The sequence below is a fragment of the Malus domestica genome, chromosome 06, assembly GCF_042453785.1.
Source record: "Malus domestica chromosome 06, GDT2T_hap1".
NCBI lineage: Eukaryota > Viridiplantae > Streptophyta > Magnoliopsida > Rosales > Rosaceae > Malus > Malus domestica.
In genome coordinates this window covers 19,645,706-19,659,433 of record NC_091666.1, presented here as the reverse complement: position 1 = coordinate 19,659,433, position 13,728 = coordinate 19,645,706, and the positions used below count along the sequence as shown (strand labels likewise).

The 13,728-nt window shown below is 39.9% G+C and overlaps 1 protein-coding gene across 1 annotated transcript; it reads right to left on the bottom strand.

The window, feature by feature from the left end:
• Positions 1–5,053: 5,053 nt before the first annotated feature.
• On the bottom strand, positions 5,054–9,680 carry LOC103425271 (transcription factor EGL1-like). Its single transcript, XM_008363357.4, has 8 exons — positions 8,374–9,680; positions 7,689–7,943; positions 7,355–7,451; positions 7,193–7,207; positions 6,971–7,027; positions 6,011–6,877; positions 5,488–5,931; positions 5,054–5,344 (listed from the first exon to the last, which is right to left on the bottom strand). Exons 1-8 carry the CDS (start codon positions 8,472–8,474, stop codon positions 5,276–5,278), a joined length of 1,905 nt encoding a protein of 634 aa, XP_008361579.3. The 5' UTR covers positions 8,475–9,680; the 3' UTR covers positions 5,054–5,275.
• Between the last annotated feature and the right edge of the window lie 4,048 nt (positions 9,681–13,728).

The following is a 13,728-nucleotide window of genomic DNA, read 5'->3' as shown; positions in this document are numbered from 1 at the left end:
AGACGAAGGTAATAAATGCCTTTGGAACAAACCCACAAACTGCTGATGATCAAGTAAAACCTGACTATCAGATTCCTGCATCTGGTTAAGCTTCCTCTTCATGTTTGTAGCATAGTCATGTGCGAGCCGGTGTAACTGTTTATTCTCATGCTTGAGCCCTCTAATCTCCTGTTTGAGACTCATCACTTTAGCCGCCAATGACTCAACTTGGCGGGTTCGAACAAATAGGCGTTGGGCCATATTAGACACAGAACCTGCATACTGAACACTCAGAGCCAGAGAATCCTTAACCGCCAACTCATCAGACCGTTTGGAAAGTAGTATGTTATCTTTGAGAGTGAGAATGTTCCTGGTCACCACCGCAGCGGTCATATCATTTTTCATCACGGAATCCCCAACGGTAAGAGGACCAGTAGGGGATAAGAAGGATGGGCGCCATATGTTGTCTGGAGAAGGCGTGGCTGCCTCTTCAACAAGGTTCAAGTCAAAATGACGGTCGGAGGGGCCAGACATTTTCAAAGGTGTTGAAGAGAGAAGAGGTCGGACAAATCAAGATCTTACAAGTGCAAGAAGAGAGCTTCTACTGGTGGAGATCCAAGTGTGCTTTGGAACTTAATGCCAGCCTCTATAAAAATCTGCACTCGACAGAGCTTCAGAAATCGAAGAGGCGCCTGCCCAGAAATCGAATAGGCGTTTGCTTTCTCAAAAGCTGGGCTGCTCAGAGACCACGAGGGCCGATCTCAGAAATCAGAAAGGCGTTTGCTTTCTCAAAAGCTGAGCTGCTCAAAGACCACGAAGGCCGATCTCAGAAATCGAAGAGGCGCTTGCTTTCTCAAAAGCTGGGCTGCTCAGAGACCACGAGGGCCGATCTCAGAAATCGAAGAGGCACCTGTTTTTTCAGCCTTGTCAGCACCTGTCACATGCACACTCAGTTTTGCTGAAATTACGGGCATTCTGTTGAAGATTTCTGGTGAAGTAGAAAGCACGTGAATCTTACTGTTCAATCATCCACTTTCCACACGCACCATCAGCTCATGGGTATCACAGATAACTTTGCCAAAGATCTCTGACAAAGTTTAGACACGTGAAGCTTGCAGCTCCCACTACATTGCTATGACCAAGAAGGGTAAAAGAATAGCAAAGAAACAGCACTAACAAAGTTTAAACACATAAATTTTGAAGGTCTAGCTACCATATTATTATCCACAAGGGTAAAAGAACAGCACCACTGCTGGATAATTGGAAAGTCCCTGTGTGTCAACCTCTGTGCTCCGTGGCAAGGTAGACTAGTAAACATACCCAACCTTTACTCACATTCGAGAAAACACTCCCAACAAGATTGCTTGCTCCAAAATCGAAGAGGCACCGCCCTCCGAATCTCGAGAGCCAGACTCCCAACATGATTACTTTCTCAAAAATCGAAGAGACACCGCTATCCAAATCTCGAGAGCCAAACTCCCAGCAAGATTGCTTTCTCAAAAATCGAAGAGGCACCGTTCTTCGAATCTCGAGAGCCAGATCCCCAACAGGATTGCTTGTTCAAAAATCGAAGAGGCACCGCTTTCTCAACTTTCTGAGCCAGATCTCATTGGATAAAGCTTGTCTGTAATTTTCACACGCAACATCAGCTTTCCAGATACCACAGACCACTTTTTCAAAGTACTCTGACACACGTGAAGTTGGCAGCTCCCACTACTGTGCTATGACCAAGCAGGGTAAAGGAATAACATTACTACTTGTTGTTAGGGAGACTCCTATATATGTCGACCTCCATCCTCAACAGACAGGCAGATCTGTAAAAATGCTCAACCCTTCATCATATCTGAGAGGGCACTCCCAACGAAGCCTCTCGAAATACTCAGCTTTCTTCCCCCCCCCCGATAATACCTCTACAAACAAGCTACACCAGAGCAAGAATATCTCATATCATCGGGGTTAAAAGTAAGAGTATCCCATATCATGTTTTTTCCCTGTATTTTCCTTTGGCCTTGTTCTTACTTGCAAGACAAGGAGAAAGATAGCAATCAGTCAGCACTTGGAATCAAGCTTCCAGTCAGGAACTGACTGTCTGGAACCCCTTACCTGATTACTTACCTGGCATTGCTCTCGAGTACTCATCTTCAACATCTTATGCTTTCAGAGAAAATACCACATCTGCCCGAGGAACAGATAGGGAAAGTGAGAAGGATACAAGGAAGCATGTGGAGACAAGCGTAACAGAACACGTGCCAATACATCCATTACTTTGTCAACAACAAAAGTATCCCATATCAGCAGGGTCGAACGTACTCTAGATTTGATGGACTTGTTTTGACCCTCAAATTCTTTAGTCGGCCTTATACTCTGGAGGAAACCAGAAAACCCTCCAGCCCAGTTCAAGAATAAGTCTGTGGAAAGTTACTTCTTCGAAAGAAAAAGTATCTCATATCATCCATTCTCCTTTTCTTCTCTTTATCCTTCATGCTGCCTGCAAGATAGGGAGAATGAGAACAATCAGCCGGAACTCGAAATCAAACTTCTGATCTGGGACTGATTGCTTGGAGCTCTGATTGCTTACCTTGTCTGTCACCTCTTTCAGCAGATCCCCTAGCTCGGCGACTTGGGGGACTCCTACTATAGGGTTTGTATCGCGCTTGACCAAGCTTGAAACTACAAGTAAGCTTCAAGTGAAATTGATACATTACCTTGTGCATATCCACCAGTTAAAGATATCACCCCTGGATGGAGGAAGAGTACTTCCAGAGAAAATGCCACATCTACCTATGAGATAGATAAGGCAAGTGAAGACGATACCACACTTCGGTACTTAGAAGTTTCGTGATTACGAGATCATTCTCCCACAATATTTCCTAATGTTATTTGTACTAAATCATTCACTTGTACTCACTAAAGGAGAGCTTGAACCTATGTAATTGTGTAAACCTTTCACAATTAATGAGAACTCCTCTACTCCGTGGACGTAGCCAATCTGGGTGAACCACGTACATCTTGTGTTTGCTTTCCTGTCTTTATCCATTTACATACTTGTCCACACTAATGACCGGAGCAATCTAGCGAAGATCACAAACGTAATACTTTCTGTTGTACCAAAGTCCTCACTGATTTTGTGCATCAACAATCCTTAAGTCCTTACTTTTTTGCGTTGGTAATGGATGAGTTAACAGAACATATTCAAGATGATATTCCTTGGTGTATGCTTTTCGCAAACGATATAGTGTTGATAGATGAAACTCAGGAGGGGTAAATGCGAAGCTTAACCTTTGGAGAGAAGTGTTGGAATCTAAAGGTCTTCGCCTAAGCCGATCAAAGACATAATATATGGAGTGCAAGTTCAGTGCAAATGGAGGCCAAAATGAGTTAGGGGTGAGGATCGGAGATCAGGAAATACCAAAGAGCGACCGTTTTCACTACCTAAGATCTATCTTGCAAAAGAACGGAGAATTAGATGGAGATCTCAATCATAGAATACAAGCTGGATGGATGAAGTGGAAGAGTGCATCCGGCGTGTTGTGTGACCGTCGTAGGCCACTAAAGCTCAAGGGAAAATTTTATAGGACGGCAATAAGGCCGGCGATGCTGTATGGCACAGAATGTTGGGCGGTGAAGCATCAACACGTACACAAAATGGGTTTGGACATGTGCAAAGAAGGCCTATTGACGCTCCGGTTCGAAGATGTGACTACAGGATAGAGGTTTAGGGTTGAAGGGGTAGAGGAAGATCTAGGAAAATTTTGGAAGAGACCCTAAGAAAAGACTTAGAGTACTTAGATTTAATGGAGAACATGACACAAAACCGAGCACAATGGCGTTCTAGGATTCATATAGCCGACCCCACTTAGTGGGAAAATGCTTTGTTGTTGTTGTTGTATTATACCTATACGTGAGATATGAAACATAATTAGAAGGTAGAAAAAACATAACATACCTATAAGTAAGACACATTAATCTGTGATAGGTTGATTATAAAAAAAAATCTGTCATATAGATAGATAAATATAATTAATCTGTGATATAAGTTGAATATAAAAATTAAAAACAAAATCTATAAATGAGATTTAAAGCAGGAGGAAGAACGAGAAATAACAAAATAAAAAATAAAAAGAAATAAGCAAAAAAGATAATTGGAAAGAAATTTAATTTTTTATAATAAATCTTATCATTGATAACCTATTCATAATTAAATAATTAAATATAACAAATTAGACTTATTTTAATAAACTAAACTATTCCTACTATTGGTTTAAAAAATTGGATTTTTTTTTTTGAACAAACGATATTATCTAAATTAAGGGAGAGAGATGTGGGTTAAGCGGCCTTACAATGGGGGCAGGAGGTGGGCTAAGTCTTACAATAAGTCAACAATAATGTGGTTCAAATTCGTATTTTGTGAGAATCGAATCTAAAACATCTCATTTACAAGTGAAAATGAATACTACAAGATCGTAGTGTTAAGTGAAAAAAAAAAAGAAAAAGGAAATTACTGCATGCACCGTATTCAGTCCTCCAAATCTGATGTCATGTACGAATCGATTGAGTGAACAATATCAAGTTGCAGACTGGCATGCAGTACATAGGTCCCCATGAGAGCGAGAGAGAGAGAGAGAGAGAGAGAGAGAGAGAGAGTTTCCGAGTCCAATTATGATTCAGACACGTTCTAATGGGGGGCTCTCCCTCTGTTCTTTGTCCGAGTGTCGTCAAATAAGGGACTACAGAAAACCTCGGGCACATCACACTTGACCTTTTCTTTTCTGTCTACTCCATTCTTGGTGGTATTATCTTTCAAGTTCTATACTTACCTCAAGCATATAAATTATGTCGCATCAGCACTGTCTGAATCGTTAAAAAATTCACACACACATGTATCATATGAACTTGCCTGAGCCGTTAGATCATCAACAGAACTTTGGCACTCTCTGCATGTAATTCTGCCAATATAACGGCTAAGACAGTGTTCATATATTTGTTATACGTGTTCGTATGGCGGACAATCAACTTTTTGAAATGTCTAACATGTCATTCTTATAAGCAATGTTATCTCCTTTCTCTATGCAAGTAACAATAATGCTTGTTTCTGTCATCACATAAATAAATACTTGGGAGAAAATTATGCATGTAACACAAGTTCTAATTCCTTTCACTAGACTACTACTACCTGCAGGAAAACAAAATCCTCAGTGAGGCTCGCGTTTCTTACACTGTAAATCTACAGAACCTTTCATCGTTACGCAATTGTACAATAACAGAATTCGAGAGAAAATTAAGAAAGCGAGATTCGTCAGCTTCTGGCAATTCTATGAAGTGCTTGCTTGATTGTCCCTGCTGATGCAATACTCGTCCCCTTGAACTGCAAATTAAGAAATTGTTAGTTATTTGCAATAGGCCTCCAGGAACTCGAGTGTTTAACACGATAGTGAATCAGTTCCCTTGAGCCACTGAAACAAAGAAAAAGAAATGATTGATCATATTCATGTAACTAAAATTTCATACCCTGGATTTAATGGTCAGGGAAAGAATTCCATCCGCGGTGGATGATTGAACCGAGTGAGCATCTAAATGAAGCCGGCTTGTGGCATCCATGATCTCTAGCAACACTCCCTCCCTCCAAGGAAACTTCATCTCTATTAGAACATCTTTGTTGTTCATATTAACTGTTATATTATCACTTGAAATGTTCTTCGATACAATGTGATTGATTTCTGGTTCTGTTTCATCAACGTTGCTGACCTTCCTCTTGTAAACTATAGGCTTCTTCCCATTGCTAATTTTGGGGTTGCAACAGTTGTCAGATGTTCTCTCAACTGTATCTTGGAGTTTCCTCTTCATTTTTGAGTATGAATTTGTTGGCTCCCAAAACGATTCCAACTCTTCAACCCTTTTCTCAAGATCTTTCAAATGCTCTATTGCATCATCTAAAATGGATACCTCGTCCTCCTGTGTAAACAAAGTCAAAAAACAAATTACTTCGCAGTTGATGTCAGTCAACAAAAATCTTAAATGGAGATTTACCTACCTTGCTAACCGAGGGAACCATTGATTTCAAAATGCAAAATCTTTCATTCAGTCTTTCCCTCCGCCTCCTCTCATCAGATAATGCATGATTTGTATCAATATCATCAGCCTCTGGTCTACAAACTCCATTTACATTGCTGGTATCTTCTGGGGGCTCAAGCACACAGTCAACATGCATCTGAGGAACTTCAAGCAAAATCTTCTTCAATAATTTTTGCGGGGTTCCACCTCTTTGTGTCAGGCATTTTACAAACCCTCCTCTCTTCCAACTGGTAAAGCTGGATTCCTGATGAGAATTCTTGAAGTGTGGCCCCAAAACCAATTGGTGTGAGCTCTTCAAAAGAGCAGAAAGAACACTTTTATACTGCAAGTCATTGCCTTGAGGATCCAAAGAGGTCTTTTTAGTGCTATTGCACTCTTTATGTTCATGCGGGCAGTGATCATTTGCCTGTTCAGTCTTAGGACCAGAGAGAACCTTTTCCGGATACACCAAAGTCTGAGATATACAATCACTGGAATCCATGGAATGGTGCACAAAATTACTTAACTCATCGTCCATAAATTGCCAGCTTTGCACTTGGGAAGCTCCTCCGTTCATCCCTTCCACCATGAATGAATCATCAGCCGGTTGATTAGGACCCAAACCATTTGAATTGTCATCAGGTGAAGTCACATCCATTTCTTGACACTCTACAACAGGAATTAATTTGGTGTTGACTATACCATCATCAAGCATGGCACAAGCAAGATCATTGTCGTTTCTTGTGCTTCCTGCACTAGGATTGGTTCTCTTGGAAGCGATTATGGGATATGGAGCCTCCATGAAAGATGTTTTAACATGCTGAATGAGACTAGGGTCCTCTAGAACCTACAAAAAGAATGCAAAAAGTACACAGTAGATCATAATTTGGAAAAAAAATATGTAATTCTAATTAGATATTCTAAAGCAAATAATACCTACCAGTTCAGTCACACCGAGCTCGATCACTCCTCCCAAAAATGGAAAGCATACAACAGTCTGGATAGAAAACAAAAAAAAAACATGCTTAGATTAAGAAATAATCTTTGTGCATTGATTCAGCCCAATATAAATCTGCAGAAAACTTGATTGACAATTCAGAATCTGCTGTCTGAAACTGTGATAACATATACCAGAAAATTATTGTTATGCTTGTATCCGTACCTGAATGGATGCGCTCTGAGGGTGACAGGTACAAATCCAGGCATCAAAAGAAAACCAAACAGAAAACAGATGTTTTAGTTCTTCACTCTGAGCAAACTAGTCAAGTAACACGAATCAGAAATCAATCATGATACTTATATGAACAAAGAAACAGCACGCTACCTTTGCTAGTAGTGAACGAGAAAACACTTTACTATCCACGTAGTGAGCATTGCATAGCCAGGTAGGTTTGCCATTTGCTAATGTTCTTCCTGGCAACCTGAAAAGTTCGGGAAGAGCAATGTAAGTTATATGAACCATGAAGACATGAATGTAGAACAAATTATAGTCTGTCTTTTACAAAATACAGTGCATCTTGTCTAACCAAATCGAAATCTCTTTTCAAGCTTTAACTTCTACAGTTCACAATTGACGCTATGGCTGGTCAATGCATATAATATCAGAAAGGCCCTGAGATTCTATTTGAGTACAGAAGAATTGTGAAGAATGAAGTTACCCTTGGCCAATGTTGAAGACGAACGACATACAAACTAGGTAATACCACTCAGTATCAGCCAGATCTTCGGGTGATAATGATGCAGAAGGCCTTCTAGCCTGCGGACTTGCTTCGCCCGCTGAGAGGGAATCATAAAGTTCTCTCAGTTGCTCACTCCTTTGCAAACCCATTTGGTCAGCATCAAGCTCTACGGCTTGAACTGTTTTTCTGGTCTTTATATCTCCATTGTAGTACCCATCGCCCCACTCTAACACCCTACAAAGTTAAACATTACAATTCGTAATGCAGATAAGATAAGGACAATGCAATAAGATTTTAAGAGATTTATATATCAGGGAGTGAAGGGATTAGCCTTAATCTGAAGGATTTAGTCTTAATGTGAAGGGTTTAGTCCAATTATTTAACAAAAATCAATTTCATTTGAGGAAGTTCAAATCCTGCCGATAATGCAGAAGCACAGGAGTTATTTGAACTGTGAAAAACAAAACCAAGAGAACAAAAAGATAGGGAAAAGTTGCAGAAATTAGACATTCAAAACACAAACACATCCAACAACAACAAACAACAAAGATTTCTGGGAAACATTGTACACAAATTTGGACCTTTTTTTTTTCTGGAGGCCAAAATACATATATAGTTAAAGTTCAACTAACCCAAGTTGAAAAATATGATGAAAAGTCAGTACCCTGGTTGTCTGGCTGAAATGGACCAGAAAATTCCATAGCTCCACTGGATACTTCTCACAGAAAGAGCAAGCTGTTTTCTCAGGTTCTCAGACACCGCCATATGCAAAGCTTAAAACTTTGACTTTGGAAATTGAAATAAACCCCACTCAAACACCACCAGATGCAGATAAAATCTCCCTTTGATTATTCACTTCCAAGCAGCAGAACCCAAATATATTGGTTTCTGCTCTTTTGTCAAAAGACTCAGAAGAGCTGGCGTTTTAGCTCAAATTCTTGATGGTATTTCTCATACACTAAGAACCGATATCGGGTTTGACTCTCAGAGGCAGCAGCATGATCTTACTGAAGCAGAAACAGCCCCCAAGATTGGAAATTTCAGAGAAGATTTGGTTCTAAAATGGTACTCCAGAGAGGAAGGTGGAGCAGCTAATGCTTATTATTATTATCAAAAATACAAAAAAAAAAAAAAACCTGGTTAATAGAAAGTAATAAGGACCATCACTTGGACCAGTATTAGATGAGTTTCCCTTTTTGTACAGAATCACAACACTCACTTTCAAGAAAAAAAAACACTAAAAATAAAAAAAAAGCAAACAATATCTTATGAAAATCAAAGAATTTGATTTGCTTAATTTTTTTTATTTTTTGCTGTAAAAGGAGGTACAAGCTATCTGGTAACGGAGGCAGGAGGTGGGGGCGGCAGCAGCAGAAGCAACAGCAACACTGGAGCTTTTAACACCAACATAAAATTAATAGGTTAATAAAACCCACCAATTAATGATCTGGGATTTTCTGATCACCCCCCAAAACTGAAACATTTTGGCCCTACAAACACAAAACAAAGAACCAAAATGCCAACTTTCCCAATCTGGGTTCTTTTTTTTTTTTTTTTTGAAACAATCTGGGTTCTTTTTTGTCACCACAGAAAGCTCAAAACCAGCTCAAAATCCAAGATTGTGAAGATTGGGAAAACGGGTAGGAAATGATTGTCCCAGTTTCACCTGCATTACTTACTCTCATGGATTTTTACCCTCAAAACCCAAAAGAGAGATGTACAGATTGATGATGGAGTGGCAAGAGAGAGATTCTGTTGGAATTTTATTTGACCCAAAGTACATGGAGATGCAGAGAGAAAGAGAGAGGACTCGTGGTGCAGCAAAATGAACAGGTGCAAACAGTCGCTGCTAGCAGCCGTCGGATAAATTTTTCAATGTAATCGCAAGAGAGATTCTGTTAGAATTTTATTTGACCCAAAGTACATGGAGATGCAGAGAGAGAGAGAGAGAGAGAGAGAGAGAGAGAGGAGTCGTGGTGCAGCAAAATGAACAGGTGCAAACCAGTCGCTGCTAGCAGCCGTCGGATAAATTTTTCAATGTAATCGAAATATAAATAAGACATCACGTATTTTTATATAAATGGTAAGAAATTTTATTTTTTAAATTATTAATTTTTTAACACATAAATCTCATCATTTGTATAGTGACACATGATGTACCATTTCGTATACTGGTCATATTGAAAAATCTCTCCGGACATCGTATGTGCTTAATGGTGGGATTTGGCGAAGAATTATCATTATTCTAAAAATCCCCACATAGCGCCGTTTAAGCGGAAGCGGCTGGTCACCGTCTCAATTAGTGCTTAGGCGTTTGAAAATTAAGAAAGGGCGCTTAGACCTACTGAGGTGCCCGTTTATACCACCTAGGTGTCTAGCCCGTCAAGACCCATCTAGATTGTGACTCACTTAGATAAGAAAATAAATAACTTTCATTTTGCATTTTATTTTTTCAATAAATTGTAAGAGACTTGCTTAATACTTAAATGAATACACATTATATGCTTGTTCCCACGTTTTTATTATGTTTCAATAGCTCATAATAGATATGTCATTCTATTTTGTAGTTTATGATGAAATCATATATATTTTAAGCATAGACAAACACTTATTTACAAAAAATAAAATAGATTTAATTAAATCCGCCTAGGCACTAGACCCTAACTTGCCTCTCGACTAGGGTCTAGCGTCTTTAGAACCTTGGGAATTATAAACAAAAATAATTGTCTCCTTTGCCTAGGTTTTTTGTTTTTTTGTTTTTTGAGGTATTTGTCGATTTCCTCCTTAAACTTGTAAGTCGCTATCAATTTCTCCCAGAACTTTAATTTTAACCAATTACCCTTCTAAACTATTATAATTGGCCGAAATCCCTCATACTGTTAAATTTTCTAATTTTTCGTCAAATATTATATCCATCTCTGTCAACGCAAAAAATTCTACGGGTATAAAAGTAATTTGGCCACTCAGCAAAGCCAAACTGACCGAGAGAAAGTATCAGGGTCGACGATTTGGCAAAAGAGGTCTAACTATTGAACGCAAAGTCTCTGGAAGTGGGGGTTGGGAAGCACGATCTTCTGGTCTTTCTTGAACCTCTGCAAGAAGTCAACGGGGGAGGTGGAAGCTAGTAGGCAATGACGGACGTCAAGGGACCATGGAATTGGAATTGGGGTCGCCATCAAAGATGGAGTGATGTGACGTAGCGGGCAGTGGGGAAGAGGGTTTTTTAGAGTTTTGGAAGGATGAGGATGTGAAGGCGTTAGTGGTGACGAGGTCATGGGGTCGGTGAGTGGAAGTGGCGTTGGGTTTGAGGGATGCGGGAGTTTGTGGGAAATATGGGGAAAGAGGTGGGTAAAAGTGGAAATTGATGGGTGTTGGTGGGGTGGTGGGCAGGTTGGGATTGGGGTGTTAATTGGTGGAAGTAAATTTTTGGAGGTGGTTTTGGGAGAAAGATTAAGGTTTAGAGACGTGGGTTGGAAAGAATTGGAAATGGGATTTAACTATCGAATTTGGTGGGGAATTTTGCAGGAGTGGCATTTCTGATTGCTCTGTGTGTAATATGTTGTGAACTTTGGAGAGAGAAAAGCATAGAAAATGAAAAAGGGCTCGTAAGATATTCAGAGGAGGAGGAGGAGGTTGTGGTGAGTTGAGTTGAGTGAGTCAGCCTGCCTATAAAAAGACCTTTTTGTTCAAGATGGACGGAAGATTAGATGAAAAATTAGGAAATCTAACGGCGTGGGGGAATTTGGCTAATTATAAGAATTCAGGGGGGTAATCGGTTATAGGAGCGTGCTGATAACGTGTTGTGACCTATATTTAACTGACAGAGAGAGGGGACCAGTGGCACAGAGAGAAAATATAGAGAGACATGTGTTTGTAGGGTTGTGTAGAGGATGTTATTCCACTACGCATTGCCTTTATTAAGGAGAGAAGAAATCCTTCTCCTTCAAGAAATACAAGTCCTAATAGGGTAGAATAACTAGAATCAAAATGATAATTTCAAGTGCTTTTCAATTTAATATTATCGTGTGCATGTTTATCTTCATGTATATTTATTTGCACAAGAGAAACCCTAGCACAATCCTTTTATATATTGGAGTTTGTTTTGATCTTTTTGGGTGGCTTCCGTATCACACAGATATGCAGTGATAGTGGACATTTTTTTTAAGAGTGTACTGCATGCGAAAGGTTTATAAAAGTTATCATGTTGGGGCTTTTAACCCAATTGAAGGGAAAAAAGTGTTCCGCACCAATTAACTAATAGTACTATCCTCCAATAATAATTCATAAATTACATTAGGAGGCTCTTCGAACTAAGAGACTGGATGATCAATAGTTACACTAAACCTTGTAAGGCGGTGAGCCACCTTATTCGTCTCTCGTAGACCAAATGTAATTTTCCATTGTCTTAGCTCTTGTCGAAGCTTTCTTGTATCTTCAAACAGATGCTCATAATGACCACTATATGTAGCACCTACATTCTGGATTGCTGAAGTCACTAACAACGCATCCCCTTCCACTTAGACCTGCTCCGTGCGACACTTGCACAAGAACAAGGTTGCTGCTCGTGCAGCAGCAGCCTTAGCATGAAGTGCAGATTGCACTCTTTAATCCTTGCCCATATGTGTCGCTAGAAAACCTCAATCCGTTTCTCTAACTACCAATCCAAAACCTCTAATTGACCAATTTTCATCCTATGCAGCATCAAAATTGCACATTATCCACCCAAAAGCCGAAGTTTGCCAATGAAGTATTCGTATCGACGAGTGTTGGGGTATAGTATCATTCCACTTTCTATATTCGGTCAGTCATGTTTGTGCTTTGATTTGGGTATCCAATGGAGAAACATCAACACCAATCCAAAGAAAGTTATTACATACCTTCCAAATACTCCAAACTAGAATAAGGAGCAATTCAAAGCTTTCTTTATAAACTTCCTGCGCCATATGCTCCAGCCACCCACCAAATCCGTTCTCCCTGCCAGTAAAATACCGAAGTCCCAATAGACTTCCAAACCACACAACTGCCGCTCTAGGACATTTTAACAAGGCATGTTTACCGTGTCCTCTTCTTGGTCACAAAATCCGCAAGTAGCTTCGTAAGTACTCGTCTTTACTTCAGATTTACTTTGGAAGGCAATGCATTCATAACTCCATGCCAAACACAAATTTTCACTTTCCCCGAAACTTTTGCACACCATAGTGCTTTCCAAAGAAACTTTGTTTTCTCACTAACCATCAATCCCATGGGCTCATCACCACCCATCCCTTGGCACGATCGTGCCACAAAATACGTACTCTTAGTGGTGAATAATCCCTTTGGTTCTTTTGCCCAAATCAACGAATCAGCACGATGGAATATGCTTAAAATCAAATCCGCTTCCTCTTCCAAAAACCAATGACACACTAAATTCGAGTTCCATCGGACTCCATCATCCTTCACCATTAGAGATCTCACCGTAACAAATGGGTGTACCTCCGACTCTAGGGGGTTGAGAATGTGATAAAAGTGATCCCGTGGTAGCCAACTATCTCCCCATATGCAGATTTGTAGACCATCCCCCACTCTCCATCTCGCACCTTAAAAAATAATTAACCATGATGTCGCCAAATTGCACCAGCAATAGGAGGAATTGGGATTAATAGGCGCCTACAGGAACTTAATGGTAGGATAATACCGAGCTTTGAAAATTTGTCCAATAAGGGAATTAGGTTGCGGTAGAAGGCACTACGCTTGCTTCGCAAGCAAAGTAAGATTGAACGCCTACAAATCCTTAAATCCCAATCCACCCTCACCTTTGGGGTTTACACAATCACTGCCATTTCACCCAATGTATTTTGTGCTTAACTGCTTCTCTTCCCCACCAAAACTTTGCCACCATTTGATTTAGTTCATCACATAAAGACTTTGGGAGCAAGAAAGTTTGATGTATACAACGGTATTGCCTATGGCACCGTCTTTATTAAAATTTCCTTACCTGTACTACTAAGCAATGATCCACGCCAACCATTCAATTTTTTCC